This window comes from Cucurbita pepo, chromosome LG12 (genome assembly GCF_002806865.2).
Source record: "Cucurbita pepo subsp. pepo cultivar mu-cu-16 chromosome LG12, ASM280686v2, whole genome shotgun sequence".
Taxonomy (NCBI): domain Eukaryota; kingdom Viridiplantae; phylum Streptophyta; class Magnoliopsida; order Cucurbitales; family Cucurbitaceae; genus Cucurbita; species Cucurbita pepo.
Window position 1 is genome coordinate 2,995,576 of NC_036649.1, and position 23,858 is coordinate 3,019,433.

The following is a 23,858-nucleotide window of genomic DNA, read 5'->3' on the forward strand; positions in this document are numbered from 1 at the left end:
TTTTTATTTTTTATGTTTGTAAGAGTCTCCCATGAGTCAAATTACTTGTGTTAGAAGAGTAAGTTATATACCGTTGGAACACAATGTTAGAGTTCTTGATTTCATCTAAATGTTTTATTTGAAGTCAAATCGATTTCGAGGCTTTCACTGTGAAAATAAATTTTTAATTTCCAACAAATCCATTCGGGGAATGACCCTCGAATGTCGATGCAGTTGAACAACATGATAGTGGTCGATCTCGATGATCGTAAGTGATGTGTGGCTAATTTGTGTGCTCAATTGTTTTCTTTTACCTTTCTCTTGTGCGTCATTTGGTTGACGAGCTTGTGATTCCAACATCGTTCAACGGTTACAGTACGAGCAGCTTCTCCTTACGATATCCATCCATAATTTTGACTATCAATGATAGTGACGAATAGGGTCACAAAACAACTCTGAAATTTTATGTTTTAAAAATAGCTTCCACACTGAAAGTTTTTATTTTAAAAAACTCCTCGTAACGACCAAAATCCACCGCTAGCAGATATTGTTCTCTTTGGACTTTCCCTATCGAGTCAGGTTATAGAAACTAGTGAGATTGTAATTGCATAGATAGTGCTTTTAGGATGAAATTTTAGCATTGTATAGTTCACTTTGTTTTGTTGGATGTCCTTTCACCGTTTCTTAAAAGGGTATCTCGAGCAAACAACGTTTCTCATTTAAATTACAAACCTTTATTTTAAGTAATACTCGTGATTACGTAGAAAGCCGAGTTGTTACACGAAACAAGAGAATTAAAACCAAATTTTGGCATAGAGTGTTGGAAATGGTCAAGGGTGGTCCATGTGGGAGCAAGCATTGAATACGAAATTGAGAGGGAGACTTGAATGAAAGAACACAAAGGTTTGGTTCTATAAAGAGATATCAATTAGGAACCAAAATACAAAGAATCAAATTTTGGTTCCATTGAAGTGGCAATGGGTGTCGAACGGAGGTGGGTTTGTGCCGCCTCGCTATGCGTTTTGGCGACGGGCTTTCACTTCGTCTACGCCGCCCAATCTCCCGAAGGTAAAAACTATATCTTCATAGTAGTATGATATTGTTCAAAATATAGGTTCTCATTATTTTACTTTTCGTCTTTCAAAAAAGTTTATAAGAATAAGATGATATTCTTTACTTATAAATTTATAATCTTTCTCGTAATTTTAATTACGCGAGATTACTCTTCCCATTAATCCTTTATAGTTTTCTCGATTATTAATACACTTTTTGTTTCTTTACACTTTCATAAATATAATATTCTTGTATGTTCGTAAAAATAACCATTTATATTTTGAAATTTAGCATGTAATAATTTAGTTTGTGTATTATTAAATTTATAACAATTAATTTATGCCATTGTAATTTTTTTTTTTTATCAAAGTTAAATGTTAATTTTTATTATTTAATGATTTAGACTTTGTAGCACCCGGTTTATTTGTAGGAATAAATATAAACGGTTGGAGGCTAAATCGTTATAAATTGAAGTTAAAAGGCCAAAAATAATTTTTTAAAACTAACTTTCATGTTTTTAGTTTTATTTTTTATTTTTATAATTTTTATTCTAAAATAACACTAATCATTAAAAAAATATTTTATTTAAATCAAAATCTCTGATTAAGTATATAATTAAACAATAAAAATAACTAATTATAATTATAAAATCATTTTCAAACCTGCCTTGAATGATACAAGTTCACCTTAGAGATAGAAAATCATTTTTAAACGTATAGAACCAAATATTCAATAAATCACTCACCAACAAGTCATTTTGATAATTTTATTATATTAAAAATTACTTTTAAATATATTATTATTATTATTATTATTATTATTATTAGGTTTAAAAACACTTTTTGATTGGTTAATGAAACAGTACTTGAAAATTAACTTATAAATGCTTTTGAGAAAAGTCAAAGGGACATAAAAGTAATGTTTTGTGATAAAATATTCATAAAGTGATCTTGGAATTGCTATATTTTGGAATTTGGAATGATAATATTGTTGTCAAATTTCACCTATTTTATTCTATATTTTTTTTGTGCAAAATTCGAATATGTCTAATAAACAAAAATCATATAAACACATGATATATAAAGTTATGATCCCACCTGACTCTTAAGTACGAGAGAGCGGATAAGAAGCGTTAAATAAATTTGGGACGTAGATAATATCTTATTTGTGCTAGAACTCAAATTAATTTTCAAATACAAAAAAGTAAATGGTAATGCTTCAATGCATCTTGAGCAATTCTTGAACTCGAGAATGCGTGTAAGTAGTTTTAAGAAATAAATCAAAGTTTGTAATTGTTCGAATTTTGAAATGATAGGTTTCATTAGTATCGACTGCGGCGGATTCGAAGATACCGTAAACGAAGGGGATGGGTTGGTTTATAAAACAGACAAAGACATGATAGGATCTGGAATGAGCAACCAAATATTAGCAGAATATCGTCCACGTTGGGGACCTATATACTGGAGCTTAAGAAGCTTTCCAAATGGCACAAGGAACTGCTACCGTCTAAAAACAGAGGCACCCAAAATGACTAAATATCTCATCAGAGCTTCCTTTGTGTATGGCAACTATGATGGGTTAAACTCCACCCCCACTTTTGACCTTCACCTCGGCGTCAACTTGTGGGGAACAGTGAAGCTTGACAGCCTATGTATGGAGGCTATTACCCTCCCTGATCCTTCCTCGGATTACATCGACGTCTGTTTGGTTAACACAAATTCTGGAGTTCCCTACATTTCCGCTTTGATATTACGACCTCTTGACGTCTCTCTTTATCGACTTGATCCCATTGACACTGCAAAATTCTTGGTCCTTTCGAACCGATTCGATGTTGGAGGCACCAACCAAATCACGTAATTAGGCTTCACATTCGTTGTTTATGAACCATACTTGAATGCATCATGTGCTGCAACTATTTTTTCTGCAAAAGAAAGAAGAATTTGTCAGTTTTTTTCATGTATTATTGTAGGTAATGGTAATTCATGCTTGCAGATACCCGAACGATGTGTATGATCGGATCTGGAGCGGTTACAGTTGCCAAAACAATACGAGCTTAGTGACCACAAATGCTGTAATTGCTGGGAGCAATAATACTAATGTTAACGATGATGATCCATACAAGTTGCCAATGTTGATGTTACAGACGGCGTGTCGTGCCAACGGTTCAAGTTTTCCACTTGGATTAGGGACAGCCTATAGAAGTTATAGATTATATGTTTGCTTTCATTTTGCGGAGATCGAGAAGCATGAAGCCGGGAAGTTTCGGGATATGAAGATTGTGCTCAACGATGTCCAAACCATCACACAGTCCATTCAACTCCAATATCTCAAACCACACACAGTTTGCACAAAAGGCTTCGATGTGAATCACGGCCAGCAGGTTAAATTTTCCATTTCTGCTACATCCATCTCTAGCCTCCCTCCCATCCTCAACGGGTACGAGATTTTGTACGCCATGGACACTCCAAATCCACTAACCTTCTTGCAAGATCGTACGTTCTCTTCTTTCTTCTTCTTCTTCTTACCCTCGAATATTACCAAACATCTTCTACTAATACTACTCACAGTGAACGCAATAAGTGATATCAAGCAACATTACAAGCTTAGTAGAAATTGGGAAGGTGATCCTTGTAGCCCACCAGAGTTCTCATGGAAAGGTTTGAATTGCAACAATGTCCAACCATGGGCAAGAATCATTTCACTGTATAATTTCTCAACCAAAAGCCTCTCCTCTCCTTTAGCAATTCACTAATTCCACTATGTGATGTATTCAAAACAATTCCCAATCTACTTTTGCAGTAACCTGAGCAGAAGCAACTTAACTGGAGATATCCCATCCTCCTTCTCCATGCTCACTGCCATCAACTATTTGTAAGTATTTTTCTTTTCTATTTTCATGCTCCAAAGATCTTCGTTTTTGCTTTGAAAGATTAAGCCAGAATATTATGAAGGTGTTTTAATTGAGTTCTTGTTTCTCAGAGATCTATCCTACAATGAGTTGGAAGGGGCAGTACCAGAATTCTTGGTGCTATTGCCACAGCTGCGACTTCTGTATAATATCTCATCACAAGAAATCTGTCAATATAATAGAATACATTTAGTATTATTAAGAACATCTTATCCTAAAATAATACAATGTGTTAACTATTGTTAGTACTTCTCCTTCCAGAAATTTAAGTGGGAATAAACTCACCGGCGTCGTACCTGACACTCTTCTTCAAAAGTCTAAGGATGGAACCTTAATTTTAAGGTCACTTCTTCTTTTGAAAAGTTAAAGTCAATACAAAACTACACCTTTCTTTCTCTGGTTAATTTGGTTTTCTTTTCCCTTCATTCAGTATGGAAGGCAATCCAGGACTCTGTTGGTCACCTCCATGCAACCAGAAAAAAGAGTTGGAAATTCCTATTCTTTTCTCTGTTATAGCGGCCCTTGTCTTTGTTGTAATCCTATTGGGAGTCACTATAATCTGTACAAGAAAACCCAAAGGTATGTTCTTCTTTGATTTCTTATATTGATTACAATACTTTATAATGTACGCCTTTAAATGCTGTTATCTTCTTGTTGAAAATTTGATTCTTATTTCCTTAGAGAACTCGATCGAATCAAAACAAGAGGATCCACTAAAATTGAAGGGTAGACAGTATAGCTACGAAGAGGTTGTGGGTATTACTGAAAACTTTGGGGTGGTTCTTGGAGAAGGAGGATTTGGGAAAGTTTATCTTGGTTCTCTGAAGGATCAAACTACAGTTGCAGTGAAGATGCTTTCAGCAACGTCACAACAAGGCAATAAAGAATTTCGAATAGAGGTGCATGTAATTTTTTTATTTTTTTTCTTCTGTCATGTGGGCGGGTTGGGCTGCAAAAAGTTGGAGTCTAGCTAGCAGATAAGTATTGCTTGTTTTTACCCATCTTTAACCATTTGATATGATGGCCAACAAGTGATGAAGTCAAATGAAATCATCCCACTTGAAATGCAGGCACAACTTCTGATGGTTCTTCATCATCGCAACTTGGTTTGCCTACTTGGATACTGTGATGAAGGTCAACACAAGGCGCTCATTTATGAATATATGGCCAATGGCAGTTTACAGCAACACTTAAGTATTGATATTATGTTTCTCTACTCAGAATCACTCACTGAAATTTCTAAATGGCTCCAGGTATCAATGAGCTGAGCTTGTTATATGTTTTTCATGCAGAAAACCAAAATACAAATTCAAACACCGATACTCTTAGTTGGATTGGAAGACTTCAAATTGCAGTGGATGTATCACAGGGTTAGTAAACTAAATTAGAACATATATTTTCTTTTCTTTCTTTCTTGTATAGGGCAATATCCTTATCGGGATGAGATCTTTTGGTAATCTAAGGAAAATCCGTGAGAATTTTTGTCCAAAGTGGACAATACTATATCATTATAGAGATATACAGAGGTCTATTGTCTTTATCATAAGCATTAAAGACAATATTAAAAAAAAAAACGAACTCACTTACTCTCGTATGCCATTTTACAGGATTGGAGTATCTACACAATGGTTGCAAACCTCCAATTATCCATAGAGATTTAAAACCTGCAAATATATTATTAGACAAGAGAATGACAGCCAAAATAGCTGATTTTGGATTGTCTAGAACTTTTGCAACTGAAAATGAATCTCAACCTTTTACTCGTCTAGCTGGTACACCAGGATATCTCGACCTTGGGTAAGTAAAACAAGAGACCTAATTAACTCTTAACTTAATAAGATTTTGGTTTCTTATTGTTTTAGAAACTTGATTCTATGTTTTATGTGCTTTTTACACAGAACTCAAGGGTGTGGTAACGTAAATAAGCAAAGTGATATCTATAGCCTTGGCATTATCTTGCTTGAGCTGGTCACTGGACAGCCTGCAATAACAAGAACTTCTGGTGGGAATTTTCACATATTAAACTGGGTGGAACCAATGATCCAAACAGGAGACATTCAACAAATTGTTGTTTTCAAGTTAGGAGGACAATTCAACCACAATTCAGCCTGGAAAATCATAGAACTTGCCATGTCATGCACTCAATCAACTGCACTTCAAAGGCCAGACATAAGTCATGTTTTGGGAGAGCTTAAGGAGTGTCTACCAGTCCATCAAAGCACTTCCCCACAAACTAGTATCATGTCTACAAGAATTCTCTCTGAATCGGAAATAGCTCCTTCTCCAAGGTAGCCCACATGCCTTAGAAACTATGCTCATCTTCCCTGCCAGTATAGTTTATCACCTTCATGTCACTGTTCTGTACGACTAGACTAATGTGGATTACTCGGAAATTTCATATAAGTTGTTAAGATGTATGGCTAATCTTCAACACGATTTCTCTGCCTAATCAAATTTGGGAGTTGCGATGTGTTATAAACCCTAGAACCAACACGCTTGGAATTTTGTATACTTAGCATAATAGCGTGCTATGAAGAACGCAAAGAACAGAGACAGTAGAGTAAAGATTACCAGCAGATTAGGATCTATCGAAAAAACCTACGTGCACAAACATATACAAAAGATGTGTGAATCGAACAAAAGAAGAGCTCTGAAATGTTTTCCAAGAACGATCAACAGAGAAATTATCAAGAACTGTAAGGGAGGAGAATATACAACCTTAGGAGTTCGGCCGTTGAACGCAGATCCAAACGCCGGAGACCATGCGCACACAGAAAACACCGCCGCGGCAGAAAACCAGATCGAATTCTATTAAGCTTTGTGATTTGTTTTTAGAGTTGTTCTTGATGCATATGATATGCAATGCCAAAGACTATTTGAAGACCTTTAACTATTCTTTGATAATGAACTCGTCTAGATTAACAATGGTCAATATAGATATCGAGTATAGATATCGAGTAGTTAGCAGGCAAGAGAGTCGCTTCCTCAGGATTATGATTATTGTACAATACGAACTTGCCCTATGGCCTGTATGCACAATATTATTTTATGCTATGTTTTATGTGTTCTATGTAATTACATATGATGGTATACTATTTATACATGTGATGTCCATTACGCCATGTTGTAAATGAAACAAAAATACTATGTATGTCATGTCATGTCTTGCCATGAAAAATTATGTGATGGATAATGTGAAGGCTATCGTGTAATGTATACATGATGCATATATGTACTACATCATGGATGAAAGGAGAAAGAGAAGAATGTTAATATTATGCTATGAATGTAAATCATGGGGACCGCATGCATGTATGTATGTCATGTGCATCAAGATACTTTTCTCGTTAATATAGATGCGTACCTTCGATATTTATGTTCACGATGATATCATGCGGACCTTTCCTTTTCTGTGCTATTTAGTGACGCATTAATACATTGTACCCGACCACGTTAGGCCCCTTGGAGTATGTATGTGAGCCCACCTAGTGGGTCCATGTGCCCGTACATGGACCATGTTCTATAAAAAATTAAATGATAATACTAAAATTATATAATGGAAGTGAAAACAAAATTAATTAATTGAGATAGCTACAAGTTAATTAATTAAATTTGTTTCTTTGTTTTCCTAGATTCTATTATACCTTAAGCTCGAGCCATAATTATACATTAAAGATCACTTGAATGACAGTGGTCAAGAAAATGTAGTCAAGAAAATAAGGATGTTCATATGATTCGATAACCCGACTAACTTAGACTACTCAACCCAAACTAAGAAGTTAAAACTTTTTGTAGTTGAAGTTTCGGAAAACTGAAAACTCGATTCAATTTGCATATTGACATTTTGATGATCAGGTTGATCAATCAACCATGAATATCAGTCTTAAGTCTCTTGATCACCGATTCTGGATCCCTCAAATTTTCTCGTGTTTGCTATCTGAAGTAGTTGTCAACTCCTCCACCGTGTCCATATCATAACTGCAAAAAAAAATATATTTTTCCGAAGAATTTTCAAATGCAACAAAACAATTATTTATTGTTCCATCAAGAAAAAAAAGATGGAAAGAGACAAAAAATGAAGGAACCCATTAAGTGCAACTAATAAGTTGAACAAAACAAAGTCTTAAAATTCTCATTGGAAAGTTAAAATTTGATAAACTAACAAGGAGAAGAGACATGGGGGGATATCTTCACCAAGGACGATGCATGGTTTGATGTTGAAGAAACCTTGTTTAAAGGGAAAAATGTCTTACTTTTTGGTACCAAAATAATATATTATGACTCTTCCCTTCATATATTAATACCAAAATTATGCATTCCAATGCATAAAGGTGAAGGGGAGCACGCAACAAACCCTAACTCCAACACATATCAACAAAATCCCTAACTCCACTAATTTCTTCTCTTATCTAGAAGAAATATCTTGTAAGTTTCTATGCAGTTTCTGAGGAGATCTATAATTTCCAAGCCATTGTGCCTTTTCTATCTCATACTAATATGTCAATCTCTTTCTATGTTCTTCTATTTCTTGTTTGCATTTGGTTTCAAGCATGCCATTCACGGGCTCTTCAATTGGCTGATATCAAATTTCAGAAGAAACTTCAAGCTCCTATTAAGGTTGGTACCTAAACTATGCAAAAACTATGAATTTGGTATTATGGGTTGGTGGATGTTGGTTTTGTTGTTCAATGTAATCGATGAAGGTCGATCGTTCAATTTGTTCGTTTAGAGATCTCTATTGTTTTGGAAGGTTTGTAGAGAACGAACTGATTGATTATGTGAGATCTCATGTCGGTTGGAGAGGAGAACGAAACATTCCTTATAAGGGTTGTGGAAACCTCTCCCTAGTAGACGCATTTTAGAACCGTGAGACTGATGGTGGTATGTAATGGGCTAAAGCGGATAATATTTGCTAGTGGTGGGTTTGGACTGTTACGAATGATATCAAAGTTAGACACTAGATGATGTGCTAGCGAGGACGATGGGTCGCCAAGAGGGTGGATTGTGAGATCCCATGTTGGTTGGAGAAGGGAACGAAACATTTCTTATAGGGTGTGGAAACCTCTCCCTAGTAGACACGTTCAAAAATCGTGAAGGCTGACAACGATATGTAACAGGCCAAAATCGGATTATATTTGCTAGTGGTGGCTTGGGCTATTACAAATGGTATTGACATTGGGTTATGTGCTAATGAGAACGATGGGTCCCCAATAGGGTGGATTGTGAGATCCCACATCGGTTAAAGAGAGAAACAAAGCATTTCTTACAAGGGTGTGAAAATCTCTCCCTACGAGACTGATGTCAATACTAAACGAGTCAAAACGAACAATATTTGTTAGTAGTGGACATGAGCGGTTACAAATGGTATAAGAGTCCGACATTGAGGTATCGGCCAGCGATGACAATGGGTCTCCAAGATGGTGGATTTTGAGATTCCACGTCAGTTGGAGAGGGGAACGAAACATTTGTTCTAAGGATGTAGAAACCTCTCCTTCACAAACGTATTTTAAAACCGTAAGGTTGACAGCGATGACCAAAACGGACAATATTTACCAGCGGTAGACTTGGTCGGTTATAGACCAAGTGGGTCAAATTGAGCGTCCTTGACCGTGACCGCAACAAATGGGTTAAAACGAACCATTGGAAATCAGTTTATGTCGAAGATAACCCAGTTTTTGTTTTTGTTTTTTGGTTAATTTTGGTTATGTTTTTGATGTTTTAGGGAAGATTGGGGAAGATAGCTCTTTCATGGGATGAACCAGCAATAGAATGCATGAAGCTAACACCTTCAAAGGCAGGTGAAGAGAGAGAAAGTGTAAGATCCAAAAGAACAAGATACAAGAGGAGAAGGAAGCAGGTGAAGAGATTGGAAGAATTAAAGAATGATCACAAGAAAGTTAAAGGAAACAATGGCGTTTTCAGTTCAGATTATGAACATGCTAGGACTCATCCTCCTTCTCACAACTAAGTATACAACTACTTAGCTATATATTTTACATACAAAAATGTCTGCCTTATTAAGTATGTAATTCAAACCTAGTTTTAAACAACTGCATTTATATCCCCCAAATCCTTTATCCATTTTGAAAACTTTAGTTAAATTTCAAATTTAGATCCTAAAAACTTTGTTTCATAACTTGTTTTTTTGTTTTAGACAACCAAAACAAACATAATCTTAAACAATCAGAAATAGATTGATTAACTGATAATCTTCGATCATCTAAATGAATGTTCGCGCATTTTATTACGTTTTTAGTGCTAGTAATTTAGCACGGTGTTCTAATTGATCGGCTTTTCGTGCAAAATGATTTCTTTGGTAAGCTTTTTTTCTTACTTGTTTTTTCTCCCCTATTGATAAAATTTTTAGGAATGTAATTTATTTACTTATTTTTTTTTTTTGACGTTGTTACGGTGCTCTTAATTCATTAATATATTATCTAAGATATGGGTATTCAAAAAATTCGATAACCTCAAAAACTCGATCAACTCAATCTAATCCGTATGGTTTGGGTTGAGTTATGAACGTATTTAGATTAAGCTCGTCCCAAATAAATGGAAATTTTATAGATTGAGTTGTTCATAAGTTCACTTAAAATTAGACGGGCTTAAACTAAATAAACCTGAATTGATAATTAATTTTAAAATATACATTTTTGTTACTCTACAATTATATATATATATTATATATTTTTTAATTCTCTAAAATTCTGTTATAAGGTAACTTTTTCAAAATATATGTTGAAATTGAGTATAAATTTTAATTAGATGTACTTAGATGTTGTCCTAACTAAATAAATGACTTGAACAAAACAGAATCTAAAAATTAATAGTTATGTTAGATTTAATGTTGTTGGAATTAAAAAATTTACCATTTAAATGATTGGGTTGGGTCTAAAACATGTTCCAACCTAACTCACGAACACCTCTACTTTAAGAAACTGCAAGAACTTGCACAAACTTTCATTAGCTAAATGAATTTGAAGGTGTGCGTAAACAGCTCGAGAAAATTTCTTTCATACCATTATTGGGTAACCTCCGAAGGTGTGCGTAAATAGCTCGTGAAAATCAAACCCAACCACTATTTTTCTTGTTAGGATCTAAATTTCGAGATTTTGAAATTTGGATTGAGATTGCTATTCAAATTTATTATAAAAGAGAAAAATGGGTTTGAGATACCATTACAAAATAAAATACAAAAAAACTTAAACACAGAGACCTATTGACGCTTTGAGTGTGACTGAAGGTCATCCATGGGAGATTAGCTGGTGAACCCATTCCACAGGCCATATAGTCACCCAAGGTTGGGGGCTTGACCCCGTTATGTGCTAGCTCCAATAACTACCCGCATGATCAATGCCCATCCACAAGACGAATCATCTGTGTAGGGTAACGCTATTGACTACCCGCATGATCAACGCCTAACTACAGGAAGGATCCACTCCGCAGAGTAATCTAACAAACCACTAAGTCACACGTCCCTAACTAACCTCACACCTAGCTGAACGGTACTATACCAAAGTGGGAAGGAAATGAAAGTTCCTCGGACACTATACCAACTACTATTGGACTTGGAGGCCACATTGTCTTTTAGAGTTGAGATGGTGGCCTTCTAGATCTCAGGGGTGGTTCGGTAGTCTAGAAATAGATTCATGTCTCTTGGTTTCTCATATTTTTGGTCTGTCACCCTTTGATTGTCTTTCTTGATTTTACTGGGCTCGGACAACTGGACATGTTCCATCCTAGGTCATAGCCTAACCAAATTCACTCTAAGTTTTTCTTGGAAGGCGTATAGTGCCGCCTTCTGTGGGCATTCAGATTCTCTATGAGTCCCCTTGCATATGCAGCAGGACAAGGAGCCTTGTCGAGACTGTTTTGGCTATGAGATTTTTGCGATTGAGTTCTACCTCTCTGTTGGGAGGACTCGCTTTCCTCTCCTCTACCTCCAAGTATGTTACCTCCACCATCCTTGGAGGAGTTGGGTCGGTAACTTCTATTACCCCCACTTAAAAATGACTGGTTTCGTCTTTCGTCTTGAGATTGATCATTGCTAAGGTCAAGTCTTCAACCTTGGGCTAGACGAGAATTTCGTTGGCAAAATGTACTATTCTTTTTCGGTGCACTCACACTAAATCTATAATACACATAGAAGGACATGGTGAGAAGAAAACAACCCTAGCCTCGGTCTAATTGATCGTTCCGTTGGCATCTTGCATTTGTACCTTAATTTTATTGTTGTTCGAGGATGTAGTTATAGATTTGAGTCAATTATGAACTTCTATCATATAAGTTAAATATCAGATCTCTTGTACACAAACCAAAACACCTCAATATCAAGGCTTGCAAAGGGACATGCAATAACTACAAGATTTTTAGAAATCATTCAACACACTCATTCATCATCGTTTAATTCAAAATAAATTTATATTTTGGTTCATATAGATAGAAGGATTTGAACTAATAGGATAAAATATGAAAAAACAAAATCAAAATGGGAAAATGTAAAATCAAATCATTGGATCCGAACCCCTAAAAGAAAATAAGGGGCTTGAGTTCTCCTCAAGACTGGTCGTGAGTATGTCAAGATCACGATGTTGTATGGTTGAAAATGTACGATCATGACACTGACACCTTGCACCATGTCTCATGAGCAGGTTGTCCTGATGGGTATCTATCAATTTTCTCTCGCCTAATCGAGATGCCTTACCTCATGTATTACTAGTAGGATGTCATGACCATCTTTTGCACTAAACATGTGAATATATCTCTCTTTTATAGAGAGTGATCTAAGCTTTGGGAGTATCTTCCAAGTCGACCATATGTCATGAATTTGAAAAAAAAAAATAGAAATTATCTTTTATATAATAGGAGTAATCTAGTTTACTCATATTAAATTATTATAAGATCTCACGTCGATTGGAGGGGAGAACGAAACATTTCTTATAAATGTATAGAAAACTCTCCCTAATAGACACGTTTTAAAACCATGAAGCTGACTGCTATACGTAATGGGCAAAAATAGTCAATATCCATTAACGGCGGACTTGTAAGAATTATATTTAGAGCCAGACACTAGGTGGTGTGCCAATCGGGATGGTGTGCCAACATTTCTTATAAAGCTGATTGCTATACGTTATGACTAATGGTTTCAGAGCCAGACACTGGGTGGTGTGCCAATCGGGATGCTGGCTCCTAGGGGGTGGATTGTGAGATCTCACATCGGTTGGAGAATAGAACGAAACATTCTTTATAAGGGTGTGGAAACCTCTCCCTAATAGACGCGTTTTTTTAACTGTGAGGTTGACAACGATACGTAATGGGCCAAAACGGACAATATCCATTAACGGCGGACTTGTAAGAATTGTATTTTCTAATATTTAGTTTCCCAACACCTTTTTGAATGAATCATAATGCTATAAATTGTGTGATCTAGTTCATAGGATGCGGCTAAAAAATAAATAAATAAAATTAGGAATGGTGCCATAAAGTTATTATTTACGTAGGGATAATAGTCTAAAACTATATTTGTCGTCGGAATTAAAATATAATATGTACATCCCTATAAAGTCTCATTCACGACCTAATAAAAGGGAAATTTACAATAAACTTTGGAGTAAGAATCTAGAAATAAACTAGTTGTAGTTTAAATTTTCAAGACAATAAAAGAATTAATAAATCTTGAACAAGTTGTAGATTAGAATATTACTAAAATGAATTGATGTCACTATGTTGTGATGGTAAAATTATTATTTTTTGTTTGAATGATATCTATTATAATGTATAAATTTGCAATGTTCGAGTTTCCGTTTCTACTTTCTACTTCAAATAACTTAAACATACGTATGGTAACGAGTTCAGGTTGGTCTAAGATGTTAGACAATAAAAATTTGATCCTTTTAATGAAAGTTTCAAACTTTACTGGCGTAGAGTGTGCATAAATTGGTTGGAGAAATCTTTTGAACTATCCCAAATTTCGAGTTGGTTGGGTTGGTGACTTGAGTAACGTGAATAGAGTTCACAATCTCACTCAACCAAACTTTCTATTTTCGAGTTGAGTTGGTTGGGTTGTCGGGTTGTTTTTTTTTTTTTGTTATTTAAAAAAAATCTAAGTGACAAACGCCAAATATTCTTAATCTTCATAATAATCTTAAAAGTAGGGTAGAGTTGAGTTGAGATGTAACCCTATTCTCGAGTTGATCAAATTGACCCGACTCAAGAAATTTCAATCCATGAACCGACTTGAATTTTCGATTTGTTAAAAATTCAACTCAACCCAAATCGAAAACAAATCTATTCCAACGATCCAACGAACCTTTCTGATTTGAATTGGGTAATTCGAATGGGTTGAGTTAGGTAATATATGAACAAAATATGCAATAAAATGAAGTGAAAGGTGAAAATGTGTTATTTTATATTTATTACAAGTTCCAACATTGATTTAACCGAGTAGGATGTTCCTTGTTTGGCTTAAGTTGAGCCATGTTAAGTGGATTTGGTTTATGCATATTTAAAAAACACAAAAAAATGAAAGCATAGCATAGCATAGCATAGGTTATGTTAGACATGCTTTTTATTGCTTCTTTCAAGAGGGTTAAAGATTACATGGCAGTCCATAATACATTAATATATACTAAATTAAATTAAAAGCTTATTATATTTTGGAAGCTATTTCTTAGCTTTATGTTATATGAAAATATAATAAGATATAATTTCTTTTATATTATGTGTTTTCATTTCAAGAAATTAGATTAAAAACTGTTGGAAGAACATTATCGTACTGATTTTAGCTTACTGTCGGATTAACGTTGGAGGGTAAGTTAAGTATTAGGAATTGTCTGGACATGAGCATAACCCAACATCCAAATATGGACAAGTTTTCTTGTTTTTGTCTTCTCTACCTTTAATTGGATATGACAATACAATACATGAATCTAGAACACTAATTAATGAAATGAATTCTTGAATCAAGATATTAATCAGATGGGAAGGAACCGTTCTGAATGAGGTGGAGTATCCCTATTTAAATGAGGAGGAAGTGAGGAGAGCTTTTTCATCGTTTGCTAAACAGGACCGAGGACGGAGATTATATCTCATCTCTGTCCAATTTTAGCTAGTTTTACGGCTTATATTGGAATTAATCATCATAGTTAGTTAGGTTAAGATATTAATATGCCCTAAGTATGTCATGAATGGATATAGGTGAGAATTAATTGTTGTAATATAGTTTTTGAGGCGGCTACCAAGTAATTAGTAACTTTGGCTAAGACCAACTGAGTAAGTGACTTTACTGTTGGAGTTATGATGTATGTTGGTGCATGCCCTATGGTTCTTGCATGTACCATATTAACTATGTGATGGTTATATGCTCTTTATATTGTCATGTTTGCATGTGATATCCGTTACATAATATTATGAATGAAATGAAATGTCATGTATGTAATGTTATGTCTTACAATGTAAAGTTATGGGATGGATTTTTTGATGTTTGCCATGTACACATGATGCTTATATGAAATAGGTAATGGATGAAAGGAGAAAGGAAATGAAATCAATGTTATGTTATGAACGAAAATCATGAGACCTCACGCATGTATGTATCTCATGTGCATTGGGATACTTCCCCATTATGTTATGCTAGTACGGACATGTACCTACGATATTTATGTTCACTATGATATTATGCGGACCTCTCTTTTTTTGGCATCCGGTGACGTGTAATGCGTTGTGCCTGTATGTTAGACTAGTTCATAAAAAAAGAGAGGTCCGCATGATATCTGACATCGTGAGTGTATGTTAGACTAGGTCCAAAGGGTATGTATACGAGCTCACCGGGGGTCCATGTGAGCTTATGTAAGCCGTAGAAAGTACGACACATCCAATTCTGCCCATTTTGGAAGTTGAGACAAAGGCTATGAAACGATGTTTTATGAAATGATAAGTCTCAAACATGATTGCATTGTGATTAAATTTTCTGACCCAATAGTGGGTTACTCGCTGATTATTTATTAAAATACTCAAGTCACGTCCTACTCTTATTTTTCAGGTAAAGTAATACCCTCTATATGGATGACGACGTCGCGGTGACGACCATGGGACAGAAACTATGGTAGATGCATTCCTGTTATTTGTAGCCTTTAGATTAGATCAAGACATTGTTTTATTTAAATTTCACGTTAATCATTTTCTACAAACAACATGAATGAATATGGCTAATTAAGAAAAATATCCTAGGTATATAAATAAGGAACACAATCTCAATTGATATGAAACATGTTGGCGAAATCGATAGCAAAATCATAAGAACTTATACTCAAAGTTGACAATATTATATCAACGTAGAGGGTCATTATTCCTAACCATATCGAACTTATTACTTCTCAACCGTGTTATATTTCGAAGCTTTTTGTTAAATAACATATAGTTTAGACTCTTATCTTTATAAATTTGCAACATNTTTTGTTAAATAACATATAGTTTAGACTCTTATCTTTATAAAGTTGCAACATAGAGTAGAGTTTTAATTATTCTAAATATGGTCATTAGGCACAAATATTTATATTAGATCATTATTATATATAAACTAAAAACAACTTAATTTATGGCAACTAAATTTTGCTATTATTACTATATTATATAGCCCAAACATGTCACGGAAGCATATTAGACATAGACTAAAGTTTTATTAGTGCATAATTTTGACCTAGAACGATATAAATTATAAATATTTAAAAATAAAATAAGTGTTGTTTTAGTTTAACCATGGCATATTGAGGGTTAANGACCTAGAACGATATAAATTATAAATATTTAAAAATAAAATACGTGTTGTTTTAGTTTAACCATGGCATATTGAGGGTTTAATCATCGACTATGAGATCCCATATCGGTTGAGGAGGAGAACGAAACAGCCTTTATAAGGATGTGAAAATCTCTCCCTAGCAGACACGTTTTAAAAAACCTTAAGAAGAATGTTGAAAGGAAAAGCACAAAGAGAACAATATTTTCTAGTGGTGCGTTTGAGTCGTTACAAATGATATCAGAGTAGGCACTAGGTAATGCTGAGCCCCAAATGGGGTGAATATGTGCCAGCAAGAACGCTAGGCCCTGAAGGAGAACGAAACACATGTTATAAGGGTGTGTAAACCTCTCCTTAGTCTAAAAATTTTTGAGGGAAAGCTTGAAAGGATAGTCTAAAGAGAGCAATTTCTGCTAGCGGCGGGTTTGGGCTGTTACATTGACTATTGAAACGATAATTAATGCTCAATCGATTAAGCTATATTCTCGAGAAAAATTAATTTTTTTTCTCCCATTTTTATTAAACTTTTGGGTGGTTTTTGAAGTTGCTTGTTGGGAGGATGTCTTGTGACGAGAGGAAAGGGTATCTTTGGAAGCTTTTTTGGCCCTTTGCTTTTCTAAAGGGACAAAATATTTTGTTTTGTAATGGAAAAATGAATGTGTATAATAATAGAATAGATTAAAAAAGACATCAAATTATTTTGTCCTTGTGGAACAAGCAAAGATTGATATTATTCCTTGCTTCCATGTCAAAGAACACAACAAAGAACACAACAATTCATGTTTTAAGGATGATTTAGTTGAGATTATTTTAGGACATGTTTTTCTCACGTAGATTAAGGAAAAATATATGAATAAACTGAGATTACTTCTGAATGAGAATGATTTTAAAGATACGATGAGAAATGCTTAAAAAGTTGATAATAAGGTGTACTTTCTTTTTCAGTGGCTCAATCATCGAAACTCGAAAGTGTATGCTTGAAAAAATCCTATTTCGAGTGACGGTTTGATAAATTTTCTAAGAAACATGTGAGTGACAACCAAATATGTTAAAATGATTTGTGTTGATCGGTGAAGATAGTTTTCAATTTTAAAAACACTTCAAGAATCGTAATTAATACGATCATATTGTAGGAAGCACGTGGAATTAGAAGAAATTTGAATCGTTTTAAAATAAGCTTTATTATTTCAGTTTTATTGTATTTGTAATGACCCGACTTTTTACTATTTTTTTATTTGAAAGTCGAGAAAGGGATTATCATAAACAACGAAACAATCAAGTAAATTTTTTAACGGGACACAAATTAAAATATTGTCAATTCAAAATAATTCAATCCAAGAATTCAACCGTTAACTCAATTAAACCCTAGACCTATAAATAAGTAGAAAATTTGTGTTGACTAAAAAATCGTAGCGTTATTAAAAATGTTATNATACGAAATTCCGAATGCCGACTAAATCATCAACAGTACTGTAACTAGAATTGTCACTATGACTAGGAATGTTTTTATTCATATTATTGATAATTGATCCTTCACTTTCAATAGAACCAAGACTATTGATTGATTTACTTAGCCTGTATTCTAACTCCCCGTTAGATAATCTCGAATTTAACCATCTTTTTTCCATAGAGCTTTCTTGCCCCTATTTCCATCAAAATACAATAGATGAATAGTCATTCGATAAAAAATAAATCATTTGAATATCTCATTTCCTACCAAGAATAGGATCTAAATCTAATCACTCCCATTATTAACTACTAACGAGTGGGTCTTAAAAAAAAAGGGTTCTGTTATATATAATATGACTTTTTTTTCCGTGTTTCAGAATACGGTTAACCAACATGTTAACTAATCGATTACGATAAATTGGATCGGATTTTGCAATTTTTTCTTCTGCAGTACCTCGACGTGACATGAGCGTGAAAGGGGTTCAAGAATCAGTTTTCTTTTTATAAGGGCTAAAATCATTTATTTTGGCTTTTTGACCCCATATTGTAGGGTGGATCTCGAAAGATATGAAAGATCTCCCTCCAAGCCGTACATACGACTTTCATCGAATACGGCTTTCCACAGAATTCTATATGTATCTATGAGATCGAGTATGGAATTCTGTTTACTCACTTTAAATTGAGTATCCGTTTCCCTCCCTTTCCTGCTAGGATTGGAAATCCTGTATTTTACATATCCATACGATTGAGTCCTTGGGTTTCCGAAATAGTGTAAAAAGAGGTGCTTCGAATCATTACTATTTGACTCGGACCTGTTCTAAAAAAGTCGAGGCATTTCGAATTGTTTGTTGACACGGACAAAGTCAAGGAAAACCTCTGAAATTATTTCAATATTGGACCCGAGTATAATATCAAAATTACATGCAACATTTTATGTGGGACCTGAGTTTGGATAGTATAATAAGTCATTTCTCTTCTTGTAATAACTAGTCGAACAATTAACCCGTAAGTTGATGTGTTGAAAATTTTGATGCATGTGATCTGTGGCGATTGCTCACTGGTCGCGGTGAAATTTAGTAATAAAACGTGTTGCATAGAGATTGAACGCTCACATGATACGTGTGATCCATGACTCGATCCATTAACCCTAATGGCAACCCTTCCCGCCTATCCGTCTCAATCACATTATCCAACCTGAGACCCGCGAGAACAACCCTGGGACGTGCATGGGTCGTCTCTTGCTGGCGCATAGGCACGTGTAGGTGCGTGAGGGACCTACTAGTGAATTTTCAAGAAGTTTGGAGCCTTTAACAAGCGGAAAAGCAAGCTCAAAAAGGCACGTTTCATCCCTATAAGTAACCAAACAAATTTTATACAAGTACTGAATGTAAGGATCAAAAAAATGCATGTTTAGGACTTCAGAAGGGCGTTTTTTGGTGAGAATGTATTGTATGTATGTTAAGTCAAGGAATATGTCCCAAGGATAAGATTCCATGATGCAGGCTAATTTTATATTTTTCGCAAAGCTAGTAAGAAAATATGCATAAGTGGAATACGAGTTGGGCAATATGGATGAGTAAAGTATGTAAGATGTAAGAAATTACCAAAATGCCCCTATAAAAGTTTTATGAGGAAGGTTATTTTAAATGTTTTCGCAAGGTTAGAAAGGAGAATGGGCTATTGTGATATTTGCTCCACGAGATTGATGAATGTTATCTTTCCATTGAGCTAGTTTGTTTGTCTGTGTATTTGATAGCATGAATAATTTAGTCTATGCTTTTAATGATTTTGGCGGGTATCTCCCTAATAAACTTGCACAAATGTGTAGATTATGTAAATCATGCTTTATGTAATCGATAGGATAATTTCTTTAGCAAACCATGCATAAAAGAACTAAGTCAAGAATAGGGCGGTTTCAAGTTGACTATAAGATCTCATATCAGTTGCAGAGGGGAACGAAGTATTTCTTACAAGGGTGTGAAAATCTTTCCCTAGTAGATGAGTTCTAAAACCGTGAGGGTGACTACGATACGCAATGAGTCAAAGAGAACACTATCTGCTAGCAGTGGGCTTGAGTTGTTACATTGACCCTGGTCAGTACATTCCCTGTAAGTCGAGCACTCTAGGATCGTGAGTAGGGATCAAAGGTTTAGACCTACATGCACCTAGAGTATATAGATCAGTCGAGAGGTTAGTTCTAAATATCTTGAAAATGATAATTGACTATTAAACTGCCTAAACGCTCCTAAGAACCTAGTAGACATCCACGATATTCAAGAACAACTAAGGTGGCACCCTAGGCTACAAGTAGTGTGAACAATGTCATTGGTCTCTCCACTATCTTTCCTACTTTGAGATAAGGGTAGTGTGTACCTCAACCATGTGAGAATGGCTCGAGGTCTCTTAAATAGGGTCATTGTGCTGTAAACCTATTCCTGAAAGGGGGGCTTGGACTACCTAGGTTGACCCAATAGCTAGCCTCCCAAACTATGGTGACTTTATGATCCTATGGGAGGGTCCGTTAGCTAACCTTCCATAGAGGATGTTTAGATTCAGCTCACACCATACTGTCCCCATCTTTTTTATTAGATAGCGCCCTAGCTCAAGTCATCGATCATTCACTGTGTAAGCAAAGCAAGCAAATACCTAAGTCAAAGAACATAAAAGTAATTCACCCCAGAGATGGGATGTGTTGCTCGATAGATCTGCAGCGCCAAAAAAAGTGTGAACCACCACCTCCAAAGCTAGAGTGGGTCCGAATCAGTTAAAGTACTATATGAAGCTTCGAGGCACTCTAGTTACTCAAATAACTACAGAGACTAGGCTCAAACTTCCTAAAGCCTATCGTAAGACCGGTAGATACTTACTAGTAAAACCAGTTGTTTACTCAATACTCACCCTTTTTTCCTTTTCTTTTTCAAGCACTAGTCGAGGTGGGATGGTGCACGAGAGCTACGCTACACAAAGGGGTATCGACCTGGGGCATCATTTTAAATTGCACTGTTGTGGGTTGTCATTTGTATTCATTTTGTACCACGTTCCCATTTCTCATTTATAAATAACTTGAACAACATCTTTTTTGTATTGTCTTTCATTTTGAATTTTGGATTTTATCTTAATCACCGTCTAAGATTTGAAACCTTGAAAATTGGGTCGTGACAATATGTCATTCATCGACATGGATGAGATCCCAAATCTAATTATCTACAACACATGACAAATATGCATGGCAATCATCACATTCATTATATACTCAAACAAGTAACAACAATCACAATAAATCATACATATCCAACCTAATCGAGTGCCACTCACATTTAAACTATCGAACAAAAGCTATTTTTGTTGACTCACGAACATCTTAGTCCAACTCATTACAAATTTCACAACTGCCTCTCAACTTCGATAAACAAACCGAACCTAGGGCACAATAAGGATTAGGGTCTTTACAATATTTCCCTACATTCCTTATGACATAAGGGCTTTATCTGCTTGTTTAAAATGTTTCTAAAAGTGATAACTCACTTGTCTATCACGAAAATAAGGGAAGACCACCTGTGCAGTGTTGCAAGGTTCAGACTCACGCACACTTATGTGCAGAAGATCGAGTATTTTAATAATATTAAAATGTTAATGCAAGGTTCAGACTCACGCACACTTATGTGGAGAAGATCGAGTATTTTAATAATATTCAAATGTTAAAATCTTTATAGTATTTGTTCAAAACAACCGCTAACAAATTTGAATTTTTAGAGTACTGGTAGTGGGGTTCGAACCCACACGCACTTATGTGCAGAAAATCGTAAGTCTTCCCCCTTAACCTCTCGGGCAAACTTGCGAAGTTTATTGTAGTATTTTAATACTATTAAANAAAAAAAAAAAAAAAAAAAAAAAAAAAAAAAAAAAAATTTGTTGATTCAAATAACCAAAATGGGGAATGATGTGCATTGTTGCAATCTGTGGGGTTCGAACCCACTCGCAGATCTTAAGTCTTCCCCTTAACTTCTCGGGCAAACCTGCTAAGTTTATTATAGTATTTTAATATTATTAAAATGTTAAAATCTTTTTTTTTTTCCATTAAAATAACCAAAATAGGGAAATGATGTGCAATGTTGCAGTGTGGGGTTTGAACCGCAGAAGATCTTAAGTCTTCCCCCTAAATCTCTCGGGCAAACCTGCTGAGTTTATTATAGTATTTTAATATTATTAAAATGTTAAAATCTTTTTTCATTCAAATAACCAAAATAGGGCAATGATGTGCAATGTTGCAGGCTGTGGGGTTTGAACCCACGCGCACTTATGTGCAGAAGATCTTAAGTCTTCCCCCTTAACCTCTCGGGCAAACCTGCTGAGTTTATTATAGTATTTTAATATTATTAAAATGTTAAAATCTTTTTTCATTCAAATAACCAAAATAGGGCAATGATGTGCAATGTTGCAGGCTGTGGGGTTTGAACCCACGCGCACTTATGTGCAGAAGATCTTAAGTCTTCCCCCTTAACCTCTCGGGCAAACCTGCTGAGTTTATTATAGTATTTTAATATTATTAAAATGTTAAAATCTTTTTTCATTCAAATAACCAAAATAGGGCAATGATGTGCAATGTTGCAGGCTGTGGGGTTCGAACCCACGCGCACTTATGTGTAGAAGATCTTAAGTCTTCCCCCTTAACCTCTCGAGCAAACCTGCTGAATTTATTATAGTATTTTAATACTATTAAAATGTTAAAAATCTTTTTTGTTTTGTTCATTCAAGGGTAAACCCACCTACATTTGTGTGCAAAGATCTTAAGTCTTCCCCTTTAATATCTCGAGCAAACCAGCTGAATTTATTATTTTATAACCAAAATGAGGAATGATGTGCGGTTGTGGGATTCGAACTCACGCGCACTTATGTGCAAAAGATCTTAAGTATTCCCTCTTAACCTCTCTAGCCTTAATTTATAATAATATTTTAATACTATTAAAATGNTTTTTTTTTTTTTTTTTTTTTTTTTTTGTTCTTTCAAATTATCACGGTGTGAGGTATTTTCTTTGTTGGTTATGAATTCTATTCTCATCTTCTTTCTTTCGCACTATCAAACTTTCTTCCTTCAATTATCTTTTTTGGAAAAGCCAACTTCTCCCTCTCTCGTAGAGTCATGACATGCTGGGCTATGTTGATAGAACTATAGTTTCACCACCTCGTTTTGTGTCAGAAACCTCTTCATCACTCAACACCAAATATTTGGCGTGGAAAGCAGCCGATCAACAGCTTCTCTGTCTCCTACTCTCCTCTCTCACCAAGGAAGTCATTGTCGTCGTCGTTGGTCTCTCTACTTCACGTGATGTTTGGCTCGCGTTGGAGACTACATTCATCCATCATTTGAAAGCCTGTGAACTGAGACTCAAGGATGACTTTCAGCTGATGAAACGTAGCACCAAACCTGTTGCTGAGTATGTCCATACCTGCAAAACAATATGTGACCAACTTTATGCCATTGGCAGACCCGTCGAGGCATTGATATAGTGCACTAATTCCTTCATGCACTAAGCACCAATTTTTCAACTTTTTCTATTTCTCAGATGGCTCCCAACCCTCTCCACTTTTTTTTTTTTTTTTTTTTTTTTTTTTTTTTTTTTTTTTTTTTTTTTTTTTTTTTTTTTTTTTTTTTTTTTTTTTTTTTTCTTTTTTTTT

The 23,858-nt window shown here is 35.0% G+C and overlaps 1 protein-coding gene, 1 long non-coding RNA gene and 3 other non-coding genes across 8 annotated transcripts; 1 reads left to right on the forward strand and 4 right to left on the reverse strand.

Moving 5' to 3' along the window:
- The first annotated feature begins 930 nt into the window (after positions 1-930).
- On the forward strand, positions 931-6,419 carry LOC111807247 (putative leucine-rich repeat receptor-like protein kinase At2g19210). 3 transcript variants are annotated; one of them, XM_023692889.1, is made up of 13 exons: positions 931-1,047; positions 2,348-2,885; positions 3,025-3,524; positions 3,600-3,735; positions 3,832-3,903; positions 4,012-4,083; positions 4,202-4,282; positions 4,371-4,519; positions 4,622-4,839; positions 5,011-5,134; positions 5,233-5,310; positions 5,548-5,737; positions 5,839-6,419. In XM_023692889.1, exons 1-13 carry the CDS (start codon positions 957-959, stop codon positions 6,230-6,232), a joined length of 2,643 nt encoding a protein of 880 aa, XP_023548657.1. In that variant the 5' UTR covers positions 931-956; the 3' UTR covers positions 6,233-6,419. The 3 variants fall into 3 exon arrangements, with proteins under 3 accessions (XP_023548657.1, XP_023548656.1, XP_023548658.1); XM_023692888.1 differs by having other exon boundaries at positions 3,025-3,735; XM_023692890.1 differs by lacking the exon at positions 2,348-2,885 and having other exon boundaries at positions 3,025-3,735.
- LOC111807248 lies at positions 2,434-6,972 on the reverse strand. 2 transcript variants are annotated; one of them, XR_002816933.1, is made up of 2 exons: positions 6,659-6,953; positions 2,434-2,953 (listed from the first exon to the last, which is right to left on the reverse strand). It is a non-coding gene; the product is annotated as an uncharacterized LOC111807248 (long non-coding RNA). The 2 variants fall into 2 exon arrangements; XR_002816934.1 differs by lacking the exon at positions 2,434-2,953 and adding an exon at positions 3,933-4,107 and having other exon boundaries at positions 6,659-6,972.
- A 15,476-nt stretch (positions 6,973-22,448) lies between these two features.
- TRNAL-UAA lies at positions 22,449-22,531 on the reverse strand. Its single transcript has one exon. It is a non-coding gene; the product is annotated as a tRNA-Leu (tRNA).
- Positions 22,532-22,618: 87 nt separating this feature from the next.
- Positions 22,619-22,701, reverse strand: TRNAL-UAA. Its single transcript has one exon. It is a non-coding gene; the product is annotated as a tRNA-Leu (tRNA).
- An 87-nt stretch (positions 22,702-22,788) lies between these two features.
- TRNAL-UAA lies at positions 22,789-22,871 on the reverse strand. The gene has a single exon. It is a non-coding gene; the product is annotated as a tRNA-Leu (tRNA).
- Between the last annotated feature and the right edge of the window lie 987 nt (positions 22,872-23,858).

Excerpts from the sequence above, each read along its gene's own strand:
- LOC111807247 (XM_023692888.1), top strand. The coding sequence starts at position 957 with ATGGGTGTCGAACGGAGGTGGGTTTGTGCCGCCTCGCTATGCGTTTTG. Across the intron at positions 4,840-5,010 it reads ATAAAGAATTTCGAATAGAG|GCACAACTTCTGATGGTTCT; the intron begins GTGCATGTAATT and ends CTTGAAATGCAG. Across the intron at positions 5,135-5,232 it reads CAGTTTACAGCAACACTTAA|AAAACCAAAATACAAATTCA; the intron begins GTATTGATATTA and ends TTTTTCATGCAG.